The following is a 25,244-nucleotide window of genomic DNA, read 5'->3' as shown; positions in this document are numbered from 1 at the left end:
TAATCATATCTTATATACCTTGATCTCTTAACTAGCAATTTCAGTAGACTCATTTCAACACAACAAATGGAAAAAACTAAGACTAACATTTTCATGAAAGATCCTATACAATACATGCTGCTCTGTACAATGAGAATGAAAAGGTAAATGCTAACAGGATGTGGGGAAACATAAAGGGGGAAAGACAACAGGCGATAAAGAGAGGGAAGTTCCCCTTTAAACAGGAGCTTATTTACTCATGTCCCGAGGGCAAGGAGTTCCCATGAAAACCACATACCGGACAGAGTTATCACAGCACATCAGGCACGTTCAGCTCCATCACTACCGATCCCCACCGCCCAATTTCCCCCTTCAGACACACACACATACACAGATACAAAACACACAGGCAGGCTAGAGAGAGCATTGTCTCGGTCTTTATCTTTATGTCCCCAAATTCAATTATGTTATGATCACAGACAAAAACTCGTGAGAATTAAACCTCTCACATTAAAATAGCATGTCCTCTATCAGTGAAAGAATACTCCCAGGAACGTCCTGACAACAGCCATACGACCAAGTAACTGTCACCCGGAACAAAATTGAGAAAGCTAAAGATGTCAAAATCACAGCTGAAGCAGTGACATCTCTATAGTAGAAAATAAACAATAGTATGCACATTCCAAGTTCACATGTCAGAATAATTGATTGTTCATTTATCTATCAGTACCGGAGTGCATGAGAACCAAGCATCTGACATGTTCACTCTGCCAGGCCTCCAGGCTTCTGTGAGCCTTTTTGCATGAAGAGAACACCTGCAGTTGCCTAATCATTTCTGCAGTAAACGACAACAATCAATGTGACACCTTCGCATTACGGATATCAAAGATGTGATTTCTGTTCTTTGTACCATGTTTGTTTTTGTTGAAACTTCTTGCTGTCAGTGATAAAAAAAATTGTAGTACAGTACTGTAAAGAGAAGACAAGCCCTCCACAAACGCTGCTATTGCACAAAGTACACAGACTGAAGTGTTGCATCCTCTATAACTTTAAATCAAATACATGCATGCATTTCATCTCCTCAGTGCACATTTCATCATCCCTTACTTGATGTCGATACACATATAAATCCCCTGGAACCAAACTTCCCCTGGAAAATTAGGTAGACACACAAAGGAAGAGCAAAGGGACTCTGTGTGTGAACAGACAGCACCGTTTGGCATTGATGGGAACAAGTAGAAGAAAAGAGTGAATAAAATGTGGTGAGGGGGACAGGAAGGGATTGTAGTTAGTGGGAGCAGGGGAACAGCAGAGTTTCAAACAGAGAGACAGGGAAGGAGAGATGGAGCGAGGGGGGCCGGCTGGTAGAAGGGGTGGGAAAAATGCATGTGTGAAAGAGAACAAGAGAGAGATAAAGAGAGGGGGGCTACACAGACAAAAGGGGGGCTGGGGGGATTTTGTCTGATAAAATATGTGCCAATGTTTGTGTGAATGAAAGCAGTGACTATAGCTAAATTTCTGCCTGAACAAAAGAGAGGAGAGGAGAGGAGAGGAGAGGAGAGGAGAGGAGAGGAGAGGAGAGGAGAGGAGAGGAGAGGAGAGGAGAGGAGAGGAGAGGAGAGGAGAGGAGAGGAGAGGAGAGGAGAGGAGAGGAGAGGAGAGGAGAGGAGAGGAGAGGAGAGGAGAGGAGAGGAGGAGGAATGCATTTAATAGTTGGAAAAGGTTGGAAACATGACGTGTTTACATTAGCATAGGCATAGTTTCCATTGATATGACCGGTGTCATAGCAAGGCTGGGTACAAGGAGTGCCGGGTGAAGCTCCACTTTACTGTAAACCTGTTCATACGCTGCTATGCCTCTCAGTCTGATGTTTCCTGAACATAAGGACAGAGCTGGTTGAATGTCAGGTGAAATTCCTTGAAGTGGTGACAGCACTGCCATATGATATGATTTGTGCCTTGCATTCTTTTAGTATTTCCTTATTAAATACCAGCATCACTAGTTTGATGTGAAAAACAATACTTTGCTATTAGTTAATTGAATAATGGTACCTTAGATCAATGCAAATCTTTTTCAAACCAATAACTGCCAGGTCCAACAACTTCTATGTGCATGATTAATGCAACACTGAAATCAGGCCACTTCTGTTCATAGTTTAGAATCACCCCCAAAGAGATTTAAGGAGGAGGTGGTGACTGAAAGATATGAGGAGACAAATCAAAGCAAAGGTCTGGAAAGCTGTTGGACGGGATTCAAACAGTTTTTGTGCCAAGCATCAACCACTCTAAAGATCACAGGCCTACATCTGAACTCTGTGACTCAGCTGATGACCACAGGAGTAAAAGCAAGAGGCTGTTTATGTTCATGACTTTGTCAGGCAAGACTGCTGTCAAAACACATAGAATATAGCTCTGTAAAAGGTATACAACTACAAACAGCTGACTTCCTGCTGCCAAACTGACAAAGAGATAGTGATCAGAGTTAACCATTATTGTGTGAAACATTTACAATGTATAACTGTTTAAACAAAATTCCTTAACAACAAAACACAAAATATAATCAAATTCATAGAGGACTTTATGATTTATTCTGTTAACTACCAAACAGAAAAATGTTAACCTGCTGAAGGTAACTGAGCTCACAAGCACATGTATTCATCAGCAGCTCTTTAAAACTAACCCTTGACAAAAAAAAAGTCAGTTCATCCACCACTGTAATTTAAGAGCTGAGTGCAATTAAAGGAGAATGAATCATGCCAACCTTAATTAAAATTGAAATGACTGCCACTAAAACTCATGAAATTTGAGAAATCTAATGCTTTCAATTAGAATCAAATACACAATGGCAGTTTCTACCAAATAGGAAAACTCAAGGCTGAAAACACAACAAGGACTTTTGTCTAATCCAGGTCAAGCATGGGAGTGTGGAGTGTAGGTAACACACACAGTCCTGTTCTGAGAGAGAAAAAACAGACAGAGAGAGAGAATATGTGTTATCTAACTCCCATTTGGTTCTCTTTCATTCCCCTCAGTGAACAGAGCCATCCCATACCACAGGATTCCTCTAATCCAGGTGAGGTAGAGGCTCCTTAATCAGCCACTGATGAATCAGGATTACATGTTACTAAAGTAGCTTACTACTCCTGGAGCTCATATCGGCAACTGAGTCCACTCCTGTAAATGGTCTTGGAACTTTTATGGAAGATGGAGTACTTCAGCCAAGAGTTGATTCAATAGTTCAGCAGCAGTCAGCCTTTTCAGAAGGAGCCTCCTCTCTAATGTTTAGAGTACACCATTCGCAACCCCGGGGACTATCAGATGTAATTTATTGACATCTAACTAAAAATGTGTGGCTGTCCTGGGAGTGTTGATAAATAATTTAAAAATAATATGCAAATATCTGAAGATCTTTTCTAGAAAACATAATTTGAACATTGCATCATTCAAATATTGTGGTTGTGCAGATGTATTTATGTCAGCAAAATCCAATTACTCTTTATTAAAGCATGCATGCCACAAAGATGCCTCAATGTGCAGGTAGCATGAAGTACAGCTACAGGCTATCTGGTGGATCAGCTGACTTCGGTAACGCCACGCAAGAGGTGATAATGCCAAACGCCATCATCACAGTGAGAGAGCATAACGATTCAGACGAATCACAAATGAACAGAAAAAAAGTGGCCTTTAAGACGTGACAACAAGCAAATCATTGGAATGATGGGCTGAACAGTAGATGTTTGAGGGCCTGACATTTTCAGTTCCCCCGCAGGTCTGCACCTCACCACAGCTTATCTATGATATAATATATAAGAATCTGATGAGAGGACAAACACTGACTGGGTAACAACGAATTACTGGAACAGATAGAACAAAATAATTACAATCTGTGGCTGAAATCCACTCTTTGACTCACGCAACACTACTGTGTGCGCTGTAATTGGAAATAACAACCAACACCACTCACCCGAAGGTAGCAGCGCAAGTCGTCGGTCCAGCGATAAAAAGCTCGCGCTGCCCAGCGCAGATGGGAGCTAGCTTAATTCCTGGATAACTGTGATTTTTCTAAAATATGTTCCTTGAGCTTCTACAAACCGTATTAGGTGATATTTACACTAGGCTTACTGTACACAAAATTATTTTACGCCTATTGAAAAAAATTCATTTCGAAAATATGTCTTAAAAACCGCTGCTCCGTTCCGTCATATATTTTACACGCTCGCCACGGTTGGTGTTGCCAGCTTGAAAGTCGTCGGTCCTCGGACTGTGGAAGAGCGACAGAGCACTTGGTGTATGCGTTCCAATTCAAACGATGTTTTCCGATGGTTTACAGGTTTTTCCACTCGCTGTTCGGTTTGACGGATCCAATTTGTGTGACTGGCCATTCATGCGTGAGTGGTACCCGGGTAATAACAGGAACTTATTTACATAATGCACAACGCACGGGTCCAACGGCCTCGGGGGCTTCTTGTGCGCACTGCGCGCGCTCCGCTTTGCCCGTTCTCACTTGCCATAGAAACTCACCATCCTTGGACGACAGACCGACTGTAAGCATGCTGAACCACGAGAGGGCAGTAGTGACACAATACAAACGGAATGTTCCCTGCCTTTGATGGTGCATTCAGGAATCCTCGGACATTGTACACAAGGACTGTAAACTAAAAGTACAGTATTCAACCCCAATCTATCGTTGAGATTAACCATCCTGGCCATGGTGGTTTCATTTTAGTCACACTACCTTAATCTAGTATTTTTTATGGAACACCTGTGGAAGAAGAGTTGTTTTTTTCTTAAAAAGTAGAAAATCCACTCTACGAAAATGTGAGCCCAAAGAGACAAATTCAAGAAAAAATGCGAATACTGTACTGTAGGTACTGTATTGGTTTACCATTTATTTATGTTACTGAAAATAACTAAGATATTTTGACATGATGTATGTTATACACTACTTGATTATCGTAAATAGCAAAATAAATGTATGAAGTATTAATGTAGTACTGAGTCATAAATCCTACATTTCAATATTTTTTTCTCTTTATACGTGTTCACATAATTTACTGCTTTTTAAACCGTAATACCAAGACTAAAGTAAACAATTAACCTATAATTTTAAACCTTGAATGCAACAGGAGAACAAAATGTTGATATCAGATAGACTCACATCACTATTTTTAATGATTGTAATATTATATTGTTTATAACAATAATTTAGCTTTATGATGATGATAAATATAAATCGAGATAATCCCGGTGAGTAATAAACTACAACCATATACAGCATCAGTGACTTGTTTTCCATTTTAATATCACAGGCACATTCATTAATCACGCAACTCTTTCATGAATTCATATACTGAAATCACAATGTTTCGTTAACAACAATTGAAGACAACTTAATACAAACAACTTCAATAACAACAACAACAATAATAATAATAATAATAATAATAATAAAACAAGAATCTGCGCCAATACTCAGTTCATGTAAGACCTGAAATCTTCTCCATTTGGTTTGCTGCATTTATCCCCACGCAGGGGCGTGTGGTTGAAGGAGGCTGTTGCGGGGCAAAGCCTCACCTGCATCATAAAGACTAAAAGATAAACGTATAATGAATAAATGAAACTCTTTTCATTTTCAGTTTTCTGGTATGGAATTACAGTGATTTTCTTGCTGAATAGTAATGTCCATTATTTCAGTCGTATTACTGCTGAATTTTCTTATTTCCTGTTCAAATATTGTACATGAGTGACACTTGAAGTGAGGCAGTCAGCAGCCTCACCTCATCTCAGATTGAACAATCTCTCACTGTTAAGTCTAGTTTGTAATCGTCCAGTACCTGTTTCTGTCTCTCATTAAGTCTCCGATATGTTTTCAGACACTTGTAATATTAACTGTAATTTTCATAGTTAGTCCAGCTAATAAACCTAATATTTATATATTAGTATTTGAATGAATGAATGAATGAATGAATGAATGAATTTGGTTTTGCTCGCCTCACGCCCTATGCCAGCTGGGATAGGCTCCAGCTCCCCGTGACCCGCTGCGGCGGATCAATCGGAGGAAAATGAATGAATGAATCTTCTTCTTCTTCTTTTCCTTTCGGCTGAATGAATGAATGATTGCATAAAACCGCAGATAAAAAGCGCAATGAGACGGACAGTACTCTATCTCACCGGAGGGGGCGAACGAGAGCACACAGTTTCACGGTGCTGCCCTTTCTCTACGTAGAGACGAAGCGCTGCGATTTCAAAAGCAAGCTGCTGCTCTCCGTTCATTCTAAAATTTCACTCCAAATGACTGTCAAATATGGAAGATATTACATCTAAACTTGGACATATCTAAAAGCTGGACTACCATTTGAAACGATATCTGATTAATTAAGAAGACCAAGGCATCTGTTGTTTCCAATTTCATGCTAAATACACTGCTTTGTTCGGCTCATCGATTTGAAAATCCGACTGACCGGCCCTGAACGTCACAGCGCGCCACCGTACACTCGTGACATATGCTTCGCAGGCAGACGCCTTCGGCACAATGAACTGAATAACCCCAGAGAAACAGGATTATGGTTCCCTCTACTGAAATGTTTCAAGTAAGACAATTTTTGGGAAGGTCGGCTTTTCGATAAGAGACAGCAATTATAATTTATTTTTACATTTATTTTTAAATTTCTTATCATGAGTTGATCTAGATTTAAAGGAGACGTCGACATTTTTCCTTTCTTTAATACGCTTTTTTTAATCCACTATTCTCTGCTGTTCCACAATTCATGTCTTACAGTACACCAAATGCCTGATGGATTTGAAACTTTGACCTCTTTATAAAATTTCACACAGGGGTCGAGCAAGTAACATAATATTTTGGAGGGGATCTGAATTCAAGTGTGAAGTCGAGATTCCTGTCTGTTTATTTGGACTTTGCAGGATAGTTGTTGTTGTTGTTGTTTACATCTTTTACCAGTTACATGAAAACTATTTGACAGACTATCTGGGCACAAGGGTGGAGTGTGTGCCATGGAAGAAATATTCAAATACTGGAGCTACAAGACCATGAAGATTATGCCAATTTAGACAGTAATGTTCATTGGGTCATTTCATGAGGGTCAAACTCTTTGACTATTACTGTACAGTAGGGGTAATAACATAATGGGAATAATGAGCTGATTTGGAAGAGGACTGCAGTGCTGTATGTATTTTCCAGTTGTTAAAATAATGAGACAGGGTTTTAATTTCCATCTGCTGTGTACTGCCTGACTTGATTTAAAAGATCCTTTATTTACACATGAACTACGTAATCTCTGTTAAAATTGATATTAAAATTAAGAACTTCAGAAGCTTGGTGGAACAGTAAAACAGGGAATCTAATTTTAGGAGTAAATTCGCAAAGGTTTACTTTTTTTCATGGTCTTTAACATTGAGAGCCACCATTTTCATGGTTTCCAATGTTGTTGGAATTTGGATCAAGGTTTAATTTAATTGATAAAAACATTAATAATATGTTTTTTTCCTATGTATTCTTAAAATCTTAACATTTAGAAGTAAGCCAAGTTGAAAGTAACACAGCAGCTCACGTGTACCTGTAATCATACAAAATTACATTTTTATTTCTATGGATTTCAAGCTGGCAAGAAGCTTACTGGATACACTCTACATTAAAAATAAAGAATTTTCTAACCACACACTTAGGTTGAATATTTACACAAGGTGGTACAGTGAAGCCACACTAGAACTCTTCGATAAAAGTTCAGGAAAAATTTATGAAAAGAAAATTAAACATTCTGGGATGTAAACGTGAAGTTTTACAGAAACAATTGCAATCAATACAAGGTCACAGTATCAGTAACATACATAAATCACAGGATGCAAATATATTAATGTATTTAAATAAAACATATATTCACTCTCTTGGTGCTTTGCAAGACTTTGAAACTACTGGTGTACCTCAGACATTTTTCGAACTTAGATCCCCGCACATCTACATAAAAGCAGTAGGGGGTATCTTTTGCTAATAAACACCAACTGTGGTGCAAGTATTTTCTCCTCACACTCCTATTGTCCAAGTTTATTGTCGACTGACAACACAAGTTTTACAGAGAGGAAATATAGCAATTTCCTATAAAACTTTTGGAAGACACACACCAGCTGTATTCATTCGTCGAAATCTCTCGTTGGCCATCAAACATTTTTGGCCTCTCAAGCTTCCTTCAAACCAATGAAGACATTTTCTTTGTTTTTGAAATATTACTCAGCACAAAAAAGGTCACAAAATCCTCAATAACAGGTTCCAGCATTTCGAAATATGAAAAGTTCCAAGACCGTGACACTTGAAATCTCACTATGCCTCTGCCACAGGAAAAAAACCATCCAGATCTTGGATTTTCAGTCACTTGATTGTTCTGTCGAACAGTCGTTTGGGTCACTACTCCATGAATGACTGTCCTGTTTGTAACAGGGTTAGGCAAAATTATCCTTCCAAAGGAGCTCGCATAGGAATACATCCGTCCATCTCCAGAGACTCAGGCCAACCTTCATACTTATTGTTGCTTTTGCTGTTCTTCATACGCTAATGGGGAAGAAAACAAATCAAAACAAAACAGGGTTTGAATGAAAAATTCAAAGTGTTGAAGAAAAACTCAATGTGACTTAGCAATTTCATTTGATCATTTGACTTTTATTATCATAACAAATGTTTCCTATTAGTATTTACATATAACACAAGGCTTTATGAGCACACAATGGCTGGTAGGCAACACAACTGATTACACAGAATGACTTTGACTTTGCGGGAACAAATAAGTCTTATCATTCATCATGTGTCAGATATACTGGATTATAAGTAAGTATTCTATACTGTATTACATGTAAATATTCTATATACAAATATGTTGCACTTTAACGTAATGTGATTATTCTTAAAAATACTTCAACCAACTTTGTACAAATTTGCAAAATGGTGTATCCTCATTCTATTAAAATGTTTCAAATTACCTGTACCACAATGCATTTTAACTATGAACAACAAGTTTTGATCATTAATTATTTTTCAGTGCACATGGACAACGTTAATTTACTGCAGTGACCGTGACAGAAACCCGACAACAGTAACGTACCTGCTCAAAGGGACTCTTATTCTCAATGCCCTTGGCGCCGACAAACACCCAGCTGTCTCTGAACGCCAGCTCCTTCACCGTCGAGCTACCAAGCTCTTCAAATAATCGCCGGGACTCATCATTCAACCTGTCACACAGAGAGAAGATAAGATGTTGGGTTCTTGTTTTTGAAGTGGGTTTGTTGTATAATGCAAGATGGGAACAGGTTGTCCTCTGTTAAATGTGACTGCAGTTTAATGTAGACAATTATCCAGCAGTAGGTAACATCTTGGCTTTATGAAACATCTCAGCAGCGCTTTTTTCGGTTCAAACCCGTATTTTAAGCCATAAGGTCTTTCTGCTAATTTTGTTCCACCTAAAGACATCAAGTGTTAAATAACCAACGAAGCAGGGATCAGATGTCAAGAAACAGGATGCTGACTTTTGACTGCTCTGCTCACCTCAAGTGACAATGTCAGCTTTTGCTCTTTTACAGAATGCAATTAACATTTTCAACTGAAATTCACATTTTCAGATGAATAGTACAACTTTTCCTAATAAAACATTATTAACATATAGCTTATGTAACAACTCTGAGATAGTTAAGGACATTGTTTTAACTATAATTGGACTTGGACCATGCTGAAAAAAAATCTCCATCAGATGGAGATAAAAATATGAGAAAAATCCTATTACAGTAGTTGGCTTAGAAGTCTGCTTAAACACTGGCCTTTCTGTTTTTTTACTTATTAAAGATACTCTTCTCTGCAGTAGCACCACTTACATATTACACTGCAAAATATTCTGTAAGTTGTACTTTGCAGACATGTGCTGTAGCTTGGGCAAAATGTTTATTTGGGAAATAATTCTGAGGTATGTATATCTGACGTAAAAAAGTGAGTTGAACTGAACCACAATGGAACTGATAACACATCATGCATTCTTACTTTGTAGCTGGATCGTCAAAGGAAGCAACGAAAATAAGTGTTCCTTCGTGCAGCGGTCGGATAAACTTCAATAGGTCATTAACATCTGGGAATGAACATAAGATGAGGTATGAGCTGTAGTTTATGGGCCGTATGTAAAATACGCAGCAGTGTCTGGTTTTTATTACCTCCTGCCCACATATCAAAAGTCTTTGTGTCCATGAGCTCTCCTGTCACACCTGCAGCAAAGAAACATCAGACAGAAGGAAAGATCACACCATTAAGAGAAGCTTAAAATATTAATGCAACACTGTCTGGTTTTTAATGTAGAAGAAGACACTTACCATTGACCAATGCTATGTTTAGTCCTCGACCAACATTATTCTTCACGCTGCTCAGTAACCTGTGAGACAGAATCCCAAGAGGTTGAAGCACTGACAGAAGCTCTTTGCTTGCACACACACATTATTCTACATATGTCTGCCATTTCAGCATCTACACAAAAAAACCCAACTACTGACTAAACTGAAAGAGTAAGGAACAGACATACTGATAGAATGCTTGCATTATTCCAAGAAAGGCTGGAAGGCCTTTTTATGACAGCAATAAAAAAAAAAGAACAGAGCATGAAACCAGAAAAAGGAAAGAAAATGAAGCAGCAGGAGGGAGACATAGATAAAAGGAACTCATAAGCACTAAATCTCACATCTTGTCCTCAAGGCAGATTTTGGGCCCGATGACGTTGGCAGCACCAGACACCAGGCGAAAAGCCAAATGTTTTGGGGGACAGGGAGCTGAAAGTCCGCATTTATACTTTCGAGGCGGGATTTCAACTAAAATACATGATAAATTAGTCAGTGGGTAATGGGATACTTAACAAGATGAGTAGTTACAAAACAATTACGTTATAGTTTTTTCAGCTTACCGGCTGTTGGTTCCTCGCTTGCACCTGAAAAAAAATGCAGAGTTTCCATCTCATATATTATGCTTGTATTTGAAAGACATTGTTTGATCATTGTATATGCAATCCTGTTTCCAAAAAAATATTTAAAATGTAAATGGAAAAAGAATGAGATGATACATAAATTTTAACCAAATATTTGATCAGAAATAGCATTAAGACCACATATCTAGTTTTGACAATATAAATTTTCATTGTTTTTGAAAAGAGTGAATTTAGAATTTGGCGCCTGCAACACAACCAAAAAAATGGAACTTTGGCAAAAAAAAAAAAAAGACTGTAAAGTTATGAAATGCTGAATGAAACATCTCAACATGAATCAGGTTAACTTGCAACAGGTTAGTAACAAGACTGAGTATTAAATGAATATCATTGAGGGTCTTTCTGAGGTAAAGATGGGGAGGGATTCGCGATATTTCATCATTTACAAGAAAAACATTCTGGAATTCTGAAAAAATCTTCGTACACAAGGGGCAGGGAAGAAACCCAAGATTGGATTGTCCTGATCTTTGGGTTCTGGGATGTCATGCAGTGGCAAGAACAAACACTGTCTGAGACATCCCTGCATGGACTCATGAAAGCAGCATGCATTAGTGTAAATGGTATGTGGTAGCCTGCACATTTTTTAAGGCACCACTAATGCTGAACAATATACAGTAAACAGATTTTGGAGCAGCATATGCTGACAAGTAGACCATCTTCATGAGGGAAATTATGACCATGCTTGTTCCGGTAAGTAGATGGCAAACCACATTCCGTATGTACTGTATTACAGTATGGCTCTGTAGTTAAAGATTCCAGGTGATAAACTGATCTATCTGCAGTCTTGACTTGTTTCCTATGTCTCCTTCAATGTACACTATTACAAAATGTAAATATAACAAAGGAGTCCCCAAACTCGTGAGCAGATGAGATCCTACCTCAGGCAAGAACAGGAAAATATTCCACTTTCAAAATGACATCAGTTGATCTCTTCAATTCCTAAAAGCTTAGTGTTGATGCAACACAGGGGTCATGTTTACCCCTGTGTACGCCTCTTCTTTTTGAGTGTTTTGAAAAGTGTTGTTTGAATCAAATTCTAAATGAGGATAAAATATTCTAAGAAAATTAGGTTTTTATGTTCCAACATTTGAAATGTTATCTTTGACCTTTTAAATACAGTGTTTGAAAAAAATTTTTTTTACACATCATCAAAACCTTTTTGAAAATGTCACAACACGAATCGATAATCAAACATCATCAAGGCTAAACAAATGTTAAAACATGACTATTTATTATTCTGTCAGAGTTCACATCAGTTGATTATAAGTTAATTACCAGGTAGTTATAGACTTTTTCTGCCTGGCGAAAAATTGATTTATCATAGTACAAATGTCTTTCTTACCACTGAAAAAATGTCGCACAGATGAAACACTGTTCCCTCCAAATAAGGAACTTGCCAGCAGCCAGGTGAACCCCACCAGCAGCAGAACCATCACAACCCTCACTGGACCTGTGAGTAAAGACAGGACAACACACTGTCAGCAGACACAAAGGGGCCCCAAACAGACCAACAAGGTCCCTATGGAATATGGAAACAGTAATATTTAAAAAAAAAAAAATTAACCAACCTGCTAATCTCATGACTCAAAGTTTCAGAGACCTGAGATTAAAAGAGTAGCTCATTTAGTTTGAATTTCAGTCAAGTTTTGAAAGTGTAATTACATTTTATTTAATTATATAATTTAAAAGGGAAGTGCTAAACAATGGACAAGTACTGCTAAGGACATGTAAAACAAAAAGCCGAATAAACAAACAACAAATAGTATGAATGAAATACAAAATAAAGTCTAAGCAACTTAAAACGAGGACATTATACAACTTAATGTTAATATATGTGTTTTAACACAACTCCGAAGAGTCTAAACAAATACGTCAGGGCCTTGAAGGAATTTTTTTCTTGGACATTCTATTAGTGATTATATTAACTGGAAATTTGACGTAACAGTTCAAATGCGATCACCTCGTAGCCATTTCTAAGGTTTAGTTGGTCGGAATGTCTCGCGTTAGTTATGGTTGCCATTAAAGATGGCTCTGCAAATACGACGTTTGAATGGATGACATGAAACTTAAGACATCGAAAATCAAGGCAAGCAGTTACGAGTTTGCTAAACCTAAATGGGGAAATTGAATATCGTACCTTCTGTTCACACGCGTCAAATATGAGTTTTGCTCTATCTTGACACTTTTGTCCCCGTGTCAGAAGAAAAGCGAAGCTGTTGCTCTAGCCAGCGGAGACTTTTGATGATTTCCTTCGCTGTTTCCTCATGAAGACTCTACAGATGTAAAGTACCTTTCAGCGAGAAGACATGGAGACGCTAGTACGATCACAAAACCATGTTGCACTCTGAACAACCACAAAAAAACATATCGATTTGGTTTAAACTATCCGCTGGTCTTCCGTGTATACTGCCCACAGTAGTTACGTGACCACCGCGCATGCGCGTGTAGGGTCACGTGACCAAAATTAGTTTCAGATTTTACTGTTGGCGACCATTATCTGGAATATATATATATATATATATATATATATATATATATATATATATATATATATATATATATATATATATATATATATATATATATATATATATATATATATATATATATATATATATAATAACATTACTACTACTACTACTAGTACTAACACTATTACTACTACCACCACTACTACTACTACTACTGCTACCACTACTATGACACCGACAACGAAAACTACCAAAAAAAAGAACAAATTTCAGTTAATAAATTCTTGACACGATTTCACGAAATATTAAATAAATATTTATATTTATATTTACACAAATCGCGCGTGCAGAGCACTGCTCCAGGAAGAGGGGTCGTTTCAAGATTTCAAGTCCTACTACAGTGAAGGAAGAGCTCCTCGGCTTCTAATTGGTGGACATTGCCAGAAGTTTGAGGAGAATGTTACTGTTAGCCAATCAGCTTAGTCGAGAGCAGGCCAGAGCTTCGCCATAGTAGAAACTATATGGTCGTGCCCCATCCCATCAACCCGTTCGTATTTACGGTTCAATTTCAAGATGGCTGCCCACGGTGCTGTGCTTTCACTGTCCAAAATTGTAAATCCTTTTTGGGGCGGACGCCTTGGGAATACTGTTAAAGTAAGACAGCGTGTTTCCTAGTCATGTTGTTTGTAACCGTTGTTGTGTGGCTCCATACCAAAGCCGTTCACTCATCGTAAACACAAGGTGACATTGTAAATACTGTGCGGTTGAGTCCTCCAGACAAGATTTTCCAAACGTCCAGTTGATCAAGTTAAGAGTCCAGTCAAACGAGACCTACCGGTAGGTCAACGACTTCCTTCGAATTCCATCGATAACAGCTGTCTCTGATCTGTTTTTCAGGTGTTTGGATCAACTCTGACAAGTCATCGGAATAAGACTGTGTTTACTGTGAGTCAATCAGATTGTCTGTGGATGTGTGATTTCTGTCATGTTGTAGAGACACTTTACACAGAGTGAGTTTATAATGCTCACTTTACACAGAGTGAGTTTATAATGCTCACTTTACACAGAGTGAGTTTATAATGCTCACTTTACACAGAGTGAGTTTATAATGCTCACTTTACACAGAGTGAGTTTATAATGCTCACTTTACACAGAGTGAGTTTATAATGCTCATAGTCGTGTCAAATAAATCTGCTAAACTGGAAAATGTTTGTATCCATGCCTGCTTTGGGTTAGTCTTTGGAAGTGGCTGGGTACTTTCTCTATTCATTTTAATAGTCATGACGTGGTGTTTCCGCCCTTCTTTTGGAACAGATTTTATAATTAATCTGGTATTTCCTCCCTCCTGTTGGAAGATATATTATAATAAACTTGTTCTTGCTACTACTTGGATTTTCTTATGCAGTTGTCAAACTAACTCTTGTCCTGCTTTCCTTCCCGTCCGTCATCAACAACAGAGAGAAAACATAGTAAGTGGCTCACTCTTTTTTTAGTGGATTACATCACTCCACCTCAAACACATGAGAGATGGGATGTGGGATGTGGAAAAAATACATTTCTGTGAAAACAACCGGATGGTCTACTACCAGTATAGATCACTATGTCACAGACCTGGAGGAAAAGCTTGAAGACGTTTCGCATCTCTTCAGTTCTCACGTCTTCAAGCTTTTCCAGAGTTCTACATGACCCGCATGACCTAAAAATCCCCACTGACTTAATGTTATTGTACATCACAGTATCGGTAGTTGAACGGCCAATTGAGTAACATAACGACCGGTTATTGATTCATTAAGTGAAATAAAATAGCTTTTAATATAATATATAAATGTAATATATATGTGTAATATCTTTTAAAATAGCTTTTATAATCAATTTTGTATTTTCCTTACAACCTTAACAACGACGTAGGGTCGGATATACTTGTAGTACTGTAATGTAACTCGCCTTTAGAGTGAAGGAAGAAGAAGAAGTTATTGTCCACGAAGCCTTGGGCCTTGGGCAGGGCACTGGAGGGTGGCCGGTTCAAGACCCATGTCGAGCAAAAAATTCCGGAGTGTGAACTGGCAGTGGAGAGGTGCCAGTTCACCTCCCAAACCCTGCCGAGGTGCCCCTGTGTAAAGCGACATCCCCTTTATAAGTTGCTCATTGGGGGCACACCATGAAGGAGCTGCCCACCACTCTACATCTGCATGCTTACACGTGTGTGTGTGTGTGTGTGTGTGTGTGTGTGTGTGTGTGTGTGTGTGTTTTTGCGAGCGTGCGTGCATGTCACGGGCTTGTACATATACACTATGCATGTGATTAACAGACTAACACTAGAGTGGATAAACGATTTCCCTTCAGGGATTACTAAAATTGATTTAATCTATAATATTAATCTCACTTGATGATCAATTTAAAAAATGGTTTCAAACTAAGTGATTTTCATAGTAACTGTTATTAACAGTAACATATCTTGGAACTGAATTTGACAACATACAGCATAGCATCATGTGATAAATCAGTAACATGACTTGTATTCTGGCTTAACTTTGCAAATCCAGTAGACGCTGCTGTCAATGATGAATGAACTCAAAAACTCTTAATGTTGTAGCCACCTCCTGCTAAGTATGGAGGCAGACACACTGTGACCCTCATACCTGGAGATGGAATCGGTCCCGAGCTGCTCAATCATGTCAGAGAAGTTTTCAGGTTGGTTTGAGTTAATGTAAACCCGGTTCAATCTGCTCAATGCAGACCCATAAAGACTGCTCAGAATGTAGTTTGTGTGTTTGTGTTGTAGGTTCAGCTGTGTTCCAGTGGATTTTGAGGTTGTGCATGTTGACTCTGCATCGGAGACTGAGGATGATATCAATAATGCTATCACTGCTATCCGCCGTAATGGAGTTGCACTCAAAGGTAAGCAAACCCCTTTTTATTCTGTCTCAAGTAAAACATGAAAAACCAGAGTTCCGTTGTGAGTATCATGCAGTTTAAAATAATAATCTTGAGTCATGAGTATAACTAACATTACTTAACTGTCATGGTAGGTAACATAGAAACCAAACATACCATGGCACCATCTGTCAAGTCCAGAAACAATCTCCTTCGGTAAGAATGAAATATTCCATCCCATTGTTGAAGCCACTCGTGTGCCTTTCTTTTCTTGAAATAGCCATTTGTTCCTTTTTTTGATGCCTGGTTCTGTGTCTATTCAAAGGACAAGCTTGGACCTGTATGCCAATGTGATGCATTGCCAGTCCCTCCCTGGAGTCCAGACTCGTCACAAGAACATTGACATCATGATCGTCAGGGAGAACACGGAGGGAGAGTACAGCAGTCTGGAGCATGAGGTCAGACAGATCAGTTCTAATGATTTAAAAGCCACAATGCTGAGAGATTTTTTTTCTGTCCAAATCTGTTTTTCTCTTCTCTTAAAGTTTTGAACAATTGGTAAAAAGAAGTCACCACATAGCATTTTGAGCTTGATCTAGAATATTCATATTCTGTAAGATTTTGTAAGTATAAATTTATTTGATTTTACATGAAAGCTTATGTATAAAACCAACCCAAGCTACGTTAACCACACTGACAAATGTCTGACAAGGTGATTATCTGTCACTGGAAAGAGAATACAGTAAAGTGACGACTACAGTGTTGTTTTGTTTTTTTATAGGGTTTTGGTCCTTGTCAGTTAAATGAGAAATTTTACTTAGGGTGTCCTGTCCTGTGCAAAAAAGGCTCCTGAGACAGTCTAACACATTGAAGCAGGGTGTAAGATCATACAATGTATAATAAAATAATTCACAGGAGCATATTCAACTGGTATGGCTTACAAATCCACAATTTTTCATATGATGCACCACTGGAAGTGTGAGAATTTCAGAGAGAAGCTCCTGAGGGCCTTCAAGTTCCAGAGTGGCAGTACGCTATAGACCAACCAACCAGACGTACTGGTTTACAAGGTGTATAGGAGGGTCAAGAAGGCCCCAAGTGATAATAATATGAAGAAGAAGAAGAACAAGATGATCAAGAAGTTTCAGGGGCTGATGTAACACCTGAGCAGAGCTGAAAGCTGAAAACGAAACTGGTCCCAGTGGAGTTACTGGCATTATGGGATGTGACCCCTAAACTAAGCTGCCACAAATCGCAGGAACAACATCTGAGGTGTCTCTATAGAGGAGTGCAGTATTATAAATGGCTGACACTTTTGCACATGTTGCTTCACAAATTAGGTGCAACTACGTTATTAGGAGAATGAAACTTTACAACATTTATCATTTATTGTCAATTTTCTTTTCTTTTTTATCTTCTTCTAGAGTGTATCAGGGGTGGTGGAGAGTCTTAAGATAATCACCAGGAACAACTCCTTCAGGATTGCTGAGTATGCTTTTCGCATGGCCAAGGAGAAGGGTAGACGTCGGGTCACTGCGGTACACAAAGCCAACATCATGTGAGTTACTCTGATGTAAATGCATGTTTGTAAGAACTGCCTGACCTCCTGGATCAAACATGATATTTGCGTTTCTCAGTGCTGGGAATATGTTCTTTCTACTCCAACAGGAAGCTTGCCGATGGTTTATTCCTGCAGTGTTGCAGAGAAGTGGCCTCTGGTTACCCAGACATCACATTTGACAGCATGATTGTGGACAACACCACCATGCAGGTGTTTAGGGATTCAATTCAAGACCTCCAAATATAAATACATTCCTCAATGATTCACCTCCTATCTTGTTTGTTTTTTTTAGCTGGTGTCCAATCCCCAGCAGTTTGATGTGATGGTGATGCCTAATTTGTATGGGAATGTGGTGAGCAACGTGTGTGCAGGCCTGGTGGGAGGACCAGGCCTCGTGCCAGGGGCGAACTATGGGCTTGACTATGCTGTTTTTGAAACGGTTTGTTTGGTCGTTAATAGTTCATAGGACACTATGTTTTTATACAATGAATAATACATAACTCATACTTGTCTGACCTCTTGTACCTCGATTTTGTTTTTTTTAATCCCACGTTTTTCTGGATCTCTCAGGCCACGAGGAACACAGGAAAAAGCATTGCAAATAAGAACATTGCTAACCCCACTGCCATGCTGCTAGCCAGCTGCATGATGCTGGATCATCTCAAGTAAGCTTTTCTGGATACAATCTTTGGTTCTATCTGAGATTCAGTGCTGAGACTGTGGTATAGCAGTAATGTAAACAGTTGACTTAATGTTTCTAGGCTTTACGACCATGCAAGTTCAATCCGAAATGCTATCCTCACCACCATGAATGAAACCAGGGTAAGTCTTCCTTCACTCATGAGCCTTTCCATTCCCCTCTTGTGCTGTCAAGCAAGTGTGCTGTTGTTGTGAGACAGGCTCAGACACCCTGGTGGCAAGTTTGGCATGTTTCCCAGTGGGTATGATAATACATCGACACAAAGTACCATCAGAAGCGTGTATAGGAATAACAATGAATGAATGAACGAACGAACAAAGTACCATTGTGTCCCTTCGGTCGCACAGCCGATAAGAAGTTCTACACAATGTACTAACTGATTTCAAATTGTATCACACTAGTGTTTGTATCAGTCCTTCAGAAGTTCTAAAAACCTGATCTACTGTAGGGATTATACGTTGTGTTTATTTTATTCTTTTCCCCGTGGGACAGAAAAACAAAAAGTACCCACACAAGTTAATTAAACTCATTCAATGATTTTTAAATTACTGCATTGGTTAAGTTAGACTTCGTACCGTGTTAAGTCTTTTGCTTTAAGAATGCTTTTTTTGTTCTTGCAGTTGCACACAGCTGATATTGGGGGTCAGGGCACCACATCAGAGGTAGTCCAGTCCATCATGAAGATCATCCAGAGTAAAGGGCAACTCACAGCTGACCGCTAAAAAGGATTATTGCAAGTGTGACCCTCAAGGAATATCATACCTAAGACATGCATGTATGTTTCCATAGCAGTAATCATATACACGTCATCAGAACGGTTCTTTTTTTTCTTCTAGTTCAAATGCATACTGAGTAATTTCCTGTAATGACTGTTTTTTAAACAGTTTGCTTTTGATGAAACTGCCTTTTCACTTCTATTTAATGATAGCTCCTACGATAGGAAAAGGTTAGTGTATTTCCTGTGTGGAGTTGGGTTCGTTTACCTTAAATCTCTATTCTTCTCATGGTTTATGAAATAATGTACACATTTTGCATCACGTCATTTTGCATTGTCTTCAATGTGGACTGCTATTTATTTACCAAATTCCAATTAATTATTTTGCACATTGTTCATTTTAATGTCTTTACATGTTTGTCATGCTGAAACGTAAATACCGGACAATTATATACCATTCTATCCTGTGCATTCACATCACATCAAATATACTATAAAACAGTGTAATGATGTTTTTCATACATCCTGTACTAGAGGAGTTGGATGTCAAGTAACTTCTGTCAAAGCTCAGTTGTTACAGCATCATTATAATAATGTTTTTTTCTGAGGTTTGGGATATGCTGCAACATATACTGTTATTGCTAAGGAAAGAGATGAACATTTTAAGCCAGATATGAAAAGAATGTTTTAAATGGCAGATGGACATTCTGTATACGTAACCTGTATCACAAAAACATCAATAAAGAAGTAACCTACCTTAAGGTGATGTGCCTGATCACACGTTTAAAAATGAAACATCTCACTAATAAAACTCAAAGTAAAACGTTTCATACTACCCTACACATGGTTTCCAGTTTTGATCAAGTGCACCTACTGTGATAAATAGGCAACGGAAAACATTGCCTTTGTAAGAATTTCCATAGTAAGATCAGTTGAGGTTCACGTTCAGAGACAGAAACTCTGTTTTATTCTCTTGCTAAAGATTAAGATTATGTCGCTCCAGATGAGATAAAACTCCCAGATCCTTCCGTTTGTTTTACAATTTCACGCTCCATCATCTTCCATGCTGTCAATCGGATGACCAGTTCCTGTTCCAGTCTTCAACACTAGGTGGCGGTAGCTCCTTCTGGAGCTGCTCCTAAATGTAACTTGGCGCAACTTGGTCCCTCATATGGCGTCACACCGACATACACCGACTGATACTGACAAAGTACAAGAGAAATGTAATCACAGTGACACTATTTATGGATGTCATTACTTCACAGACATATTGGAAAACGGGATGCAAGATTGGCAGGCAGTTTGTTCCATACAGATATTCACATATTGTTGTTTTTATGCTTCCCAGGGATCAGCCCTTGGCCTCAGACTGCTCGTTTGTAAGACTGATGTGAATACTCCTGGCTTTGCTTAATGTTGTTACGATGCTCATTTATCCTAACACCAGATCATATTTTATAATTTAAGTGGATAAAACAAAAAAATATGTATATATAAAAAATATCTGTAACCGTCTCATCTATTTTTTCAAATAACCTGACCGCACAGCCATATTAACAACAACTGGTATAGACTCTGAGCCAGCAGATGCAAGAGGAAGAAGCAATAGCATACACTATATGTGTGTATAGACTACAGTATGTGTATATATATATAGACTAATTTATTGTCTGTTCATTGCTGTGGGAAAGTCTTGTGACATTTGCATGTTGAGCACAGAAATGAGATCCCTTCTTTTTTAGATAAGTTGTCATCTGGTAACAATAATCATTCCCAATCATCTTGTGTTTGAAATATGCAAGGAATTATGACACTTGTACTTTGTTCTCTGTCAACTGAACGTCTTTTAGCTGTTTGTTCCATACATTCAAGTAAGTCATACATCCTTCACAGACAGAGATTTGGCTCCCAAACTTCGTCACTCGTTTTCGTTTAGAACTACGTAGTCTTTTGTTGTTCTTTTTCTCCACTCTGTGCCAGCTTTTTCTCATCATTTCTTTCCACTCATGCTGTTTTCTCAACCGTACTTCACATTACTCCTCATCATCGTACACGGACCTACACACTTTTTCCCTTGTCACCCCTCGGCTCTGTCTCCCCTTCCATGTTAAGCTGCTCTGGTCTCCCCCTTTAGCCCCTCCACTGGTGCAGAGCCATGAGGCAGATGGAGAGGGAGATGCTGTAACTAACCACTGGCCACCTCACTTTCCTTGTGGCCAATCTTTGTATATCTTGTGACAGGTCCCAAACTTCTGTGTAGTGTATACTGTAAGTGCTGCATTTAAAGGGTTAATTGTCCAACTTCCATTCGGAAACCTGAACCAATCTATTTGCATGAAAGCATAGCCCTAAATAGGAGAATCATTTTCTTTTCACAATTTGGTCAATTTCCTGGATTTCAAATGAATACGCTGAACAACGTGGTGGAAAACAGTAAATACTACATTTATTTAATCTCTCCCTATGACTCAAAACTGAGCTGTTAGCTGTTCACCAGCCTGTGTGTGCTTTTGGCCTCTTTAAAAATTCACCAGCATCACTTTCAGTCCTCTCTTCCTGACGTCTCTATTTAACACCGTGTTTACTACGTTTCGTTCAACTTATGTAACGCTAATCTAAAACGTAAACTCATAACATTAAAATGTCTGTTTTTATTATTGGCTATTTTTCTTTCCTGACTGTCTATCTAGCATCCACCTGCAATGATTCTTTGTCATTCCTTCACACATATACTGTATCTTTGATAAATATATTATAAAATATCGAATGGATTATTTCCTTTTCATATGAAAAACCTCCCTCTTTTGTTGTTGACCAGCTCTGTTGCTCACCGGATTGCACAGCTGCATCCAGTCAGCAGCTCTGCTCTATGTTAACCCCAACACCCCCTTGACACCCCACCTCCCAGCAGCCATGGCTTAGCTACATTAAGCTACGTCAGCGGTCAGATATTCCTCACTACTTGGGCTCTGTATGCTCTAGCTTTTTCTGGACTTTGTCTTAAATGGGATGTCGTGTGTCTTCATAGAAAACGACAACCCCAATCAGAGTAGAATTTTGAGTGTATTGGAAAAGTTAGCATTGATGCTTTCTTGGCAGAAAGGAATGTAGTCAAAAGGAGAGCGAGTGTGGACGTGGCTGAAGGATAAAGGGGAAATTGGGTTATAGGCCAATTTAGGGTGGGAGGATGTTAAGGTTTGGTTGGGAGTAGATTGGAAGATACTGCAATCCCTGCAATAGTTTGATAACCAAGGAGTGAAAGGAGCCATGAATTCTTTAGGTTGCTGTTATTACAGGGTTGGTTTTAACACAGTATTTTAAGATGATATCTATTGACGTCAAAATATGCTCATCATCGCAATCCTCTAAAGGTGAAACAAAGAAAATAATCTTTTTAAGTTTATTTTTTTCTTTGAATGATTGATTATTGAGCTCGGATTTCCCGTCTACATACCTGCCTTCACCTGCACTGCCTTGCATAAAGTCACACGAGGCTTGAACCTGCTCCATGCACTTATGACAGTCCTTACTTCACTACCCTGGCCACTCTGATCCCCCTTTTAAGCTACATCTATATTTTCAGGGGCTCCCCACTCTTGGTCCCTTAACAAAATATGGTTACTAACTTGAAAAGAAGCATATGCATGTTTAATGTTGACTTTAGTGTTGCTTTTCTTTTTATCTTCAGATGAGAAACATCATGGCATCAGGCCTAGCTATGTGTATGTATGTATGTGTGTGTGGTGTATACAGTACTTATATGACCATTAATCCCACATACTTTACGTCATATATGTAATGAGCTTATACTAGGTGGATGTTCTTACGTCCAGACAGAGAACCTGATCCCACCAAATGTACATGACTTACATGACTTAATGTGGTTAAATGTTGCATCGAGGAATGAGGATGGTGTGTCGCTTCAGTTACTTCACGTACCTTCCGCTGCTCATGTTTACATTTATTTGTTTCTGGCTGAGCCTCTAATTTCATTAATGTGTCATTTCTCATCAGAAAAGTACTTAAGATTACTGCAGTACGTCTGAAACCATTTCCCCAGCCTTTTGCAGAGCACAATAAACAAGAAAAATTGTCTCAGTGTTTCTTTTGATGTCCCTAGCTTTAAAAAAAAGTTAATATTTCACTGGCTGTGCCCTCACTGTGAGTTCAGGTGGCATGACCAGAGTTACATTACATTAAGGCAAGCATGCTGTGTTCATGACAACCTGCATTACACTGTTCTGATGTCATTACAATTCGGTGCCCCCTGAAATCCGAGCTTCGTAGCACTTTGACAGCTAGGCAACTTCCCACTCTCACACTCTGTGTCCATTGACCAGCCGAGCACAGTCGTCTTTCTGTTGCCAAAACAAAGCAAACTATCAATGCCTTGTTACTCAGCTCTGCACCCAGCATGATGTAATCTCCATCTACCACCTGTTCCACACATGCGTAAAGAAAATTAATATCTAACATTTAAAGATATCAAATCCCACTAAAACATGCAAAATGAGTAATTTTAATATTTTTCAAAATCTGATTTTTCTCTACATTTACTGATCTTTTACTTGACAAAACGTTTTGAATAATCTTCTCTTTTGTCAATTCACATTTTTCTTAATTTCTTTCTCCTTTCATACCAATGCTTGTCTTAAATTGGTTGAAACAGCTCTAAAGAAAGTCAGTTAAAACAAAAATCACCACTTTGATTAGACTCTTTATCTCCATTTGGTGTGAAAGCCTGGAAAATGTCTTACTCAGTTCCTGAATGTTTCGCTGTTACACCTCTGTCAGAGGATTGTGTCTGGTGACTGCGTGACTGAATTCAAAGCGCCTTTGATCCGAGTGAACCAAATGGGTTGCTGCAAAGAGGAAATTAAGTGATTCCTAAGTGACAGATCTTTCTGAAGGGCAGACGAATCAAGGACATATCTAATGTGACATTGTGCAAACCAATAAGACAATGAAAATGTGAAGTCTAGACCTCTATCTTGACATTTTTGAACGGTGAATGCACACTCAGTGTCCAATCTCTGACTTGATGTTCTCAGACAACCTGCTGCCATTCAGATTTTAAACTTTGGAACATGTCAGACTCAGGACACATTCCTTTGTTGAATGTTTAAGCAGTGATAATGATAAAGAGACAGTGTTCTTGCTAAACCTTTATCTTTTTTTTTATGTTATCATGGCACAGGTGAGATGCTAGTTATTCCAAAGATGTATTTTTTAAACTGATAAACAAGCTGGCTATTGAATCACATGACTGTCAGATACTGTATCATTTATCAAAAAAGGCACTGTTGACTGTGGGTTACAAGTGCAGTATGTCTTATCTTACATTCTTTCACTGTCTCTGACCCAATGTGTCTTTCAGCAGCCCCTGAAGTGTGCATACCTGCCCGGCCCCCTTCACTTTACACACTTCAAAGACCCCACCATCATTATCCATGACTTCCTATCATCCCATGGCCTCAGAATCTTAGAAAAACAGCACTGGGCTCAACATGCACCTTACTTTTCAGATTTTGCTATGACCTCATGCAGTAATTTTCCAGTAACTAACTAACTAACTCACTACCTTGAGCAATGTGTCTTATTGCTACTCACTGTGAGGCCTTGTGGCTATTATCAGTATTGTTTCACCAAGAAAATATTTCTTCTACACTCTCCTTGAGTATTACTACTATTGATATCTGTCATTAAATGATTGCAAACAGATCCGGAAAGAATCCCAAGACAAAATGAATGTTTGCAGTTCTCCCAGAGGTATTCAAATATTTTGGTTGATGAGAGTCATTGTTCATGGAAGGGGTCCTACCAGCTGGCAGGTGGAATTTAAGACGCTGTAGACAAACTGGGCATGAGGCGACACTTAATACCAAAGAGCTAGAACAATCATGAGCCCAAGCTCTGATGCCTTTTGTTCT

The 25,244-nt window shown here is 38.7% G+C and overlaps 3 protein-coding genes across 8 annotated transcripts in view; 1 reads left to right on the top strand and 2 right to left on the bottom strand.

Annotated features, from left to right (window-relative positions):
- Nucleotides 1-4,475, bottom strand: part of wnk3 (WNK lysine deficient protein kinase 3) — a 37,078-nt gene extending 32,603 nt beyond the window's left edge. For 4 of the 5 annotated variants that reach the window (XM_068330174.1, XM_068330197.1, XM_068330206.1 and 1 more), the window contains exon 1: nucleotides 3,943-4,475. The gene's annotated coding sequence lies outside the window, so the exon portion shown is untranslated. Of the gene's footprint in view, nucleotides 1-1,086; nucleotides 1,184-3,942 lie in introns of those variants that run through there. The other variant, XM_068330181.1, reaches the window with a different exon arrangement.
- A 3,074-nt stretch (nucleotides 4,476-7,549) lies between these two features.
- On the bottom strand, nucleotides 7,550-13,417 carry fam3a (FAM3 metabolism regulating signaling molecule A). The gene is made up of 10 exons (XM_068337041.1): nucleotides 13,131-13,417; nucleotides 12,562-12,593; nucleotides 12,336-12,443; nucleotides 10,916-10,939; nucleotides 10,697-10,823; nucleotides 10,335-10,393; nucleotides 10,179-10,229; nucleotides 10,012-10,096; nucleotides 9,086-9,212; nucleotides 7,550-8,538 (listed from the first exon to the last, which is right to left on the bottom strand). Exons 2-10 carry the CDS (start codon nucleotides 12,572-12,574, stop codon nucleotides 8,440-8,442), a joined length of 693 nt encoding a protein of 230 aa, XP_068193142.1. The 5' UTR covers nucleotides 12,575-12,593; nucleotides 13,131-13,417; the 3' UTR covers nucleotides 7,550-8,439.
- Nucleotides 13,418-13,962: 545 nt separating this feature from the next.
- Nucleotides 13,963-20,168, top strand: idh3g (isocitrate dehydrogenase (NAD(+)) 3 non-catalytic subunit gamma). Of its 2 annotated transcripts, XM_068337020.1 has the most exons (13): nucleotides 13,963-14,118; nucleotides 14,362-14,409; nucleotides 14,922-14,933; nucleotides 16,058-16,155; nucleotides 16,247-16,362; nucleotides 16,494-16,554; nucleotides 16,664-16,796; nucleotides 17,763-17,896; nucleotides 18,007-18,109; nucleotides 18,192-18,338; nucleotides 18,470-18,564; nucleotides 18,661-18,721; nucleotides 19,220-20,168. In XM_068337020.1, exons 1-13 carry the CDS (start codon nucleotides 14,038-14,040, stop codon nucleotides 19,319-19,321), a joined length of 1,191 nt encoding a protein of 396 aa, XP_068193121.1. In that variant the 5' UTR covers nucleotides 13,963-14,037; the 3' UTR covers nucleotides 19,322-20,168. The 2 variants fall into 2 exon arrangements, with proteins under 2 accessions (XP_068193121.1, XP_068193129.1); XM_068337028.1 differs by lacking the exon at nucleotides 14,922-14,933.
- The last annotated feature ends 5,076 nt before the right edge of the window (nucleotides 20,169-25,244 follow it).

Source organism: Antennarius striatus, chromosome 2 (genome assembly GCF_040054535.1).
Source record: "Antennarius striatus isolate MH-2024 chromosome 2, ASM4005453v1, whole genome shotgun sequence".
NCBI lineage: Eukaryota > Metazoa > Chordata > Actinopteri > Lophiiformes > Antennariidae > Antennarius > Antennarius striatus.
The sequence above is the reverse complement of the archived record's forward strand: the minus strand, read 5'-3'. Positions and strand labels throughout refer to the sequence as shown.

What these genes read in the sequence shown, in the direction of transcription:
- fam3a (XM_068337041.1), bottom strand. An exon ending in TGTGCGACATTTTTTCAGTG is followed by an intron (nt 10,940 to 12,335) that starts GTAAGAAAGACA and finishes ATTTTTTTTCAG; the next exon opens with GTGCAAGCGAGGAACCAACA. An exon ending in ATCTGCCTTGAGGACAAGAT is followed by an intron (nt 10,394 to 10,696) that starts GTGAGATTTAGT and finishes TCTGTCTCACAG; the next exon opens with GTTACTGAGCAGCGTGAAGA.
- idh3g (XM_068337020.1), top strand. Translation starts at nt 14,038, where the DNA reads ATGGCTGCCCACGGTGCTGTGCTTTCACTGTCCAAAATTGTAAATCCT. An exon ending in TCCAGAAACAATCTCCTTCG is followed by an intron (nt 16,555 to 16,663) that starts GTAAGAATGAAA and finishes GTCTATTCAAAG; the next exon opens with GACAAGCTTGGACCTGTATG. An exon ending in GTACACAAAGCCAACATCAT is followed by an intron (nt 17,897 to 18,006) that starts GTGAGTTACTCT and finishes CTACTCCAACAG; the next exon opens with GAAGCTTGCCGATGGTTTAT.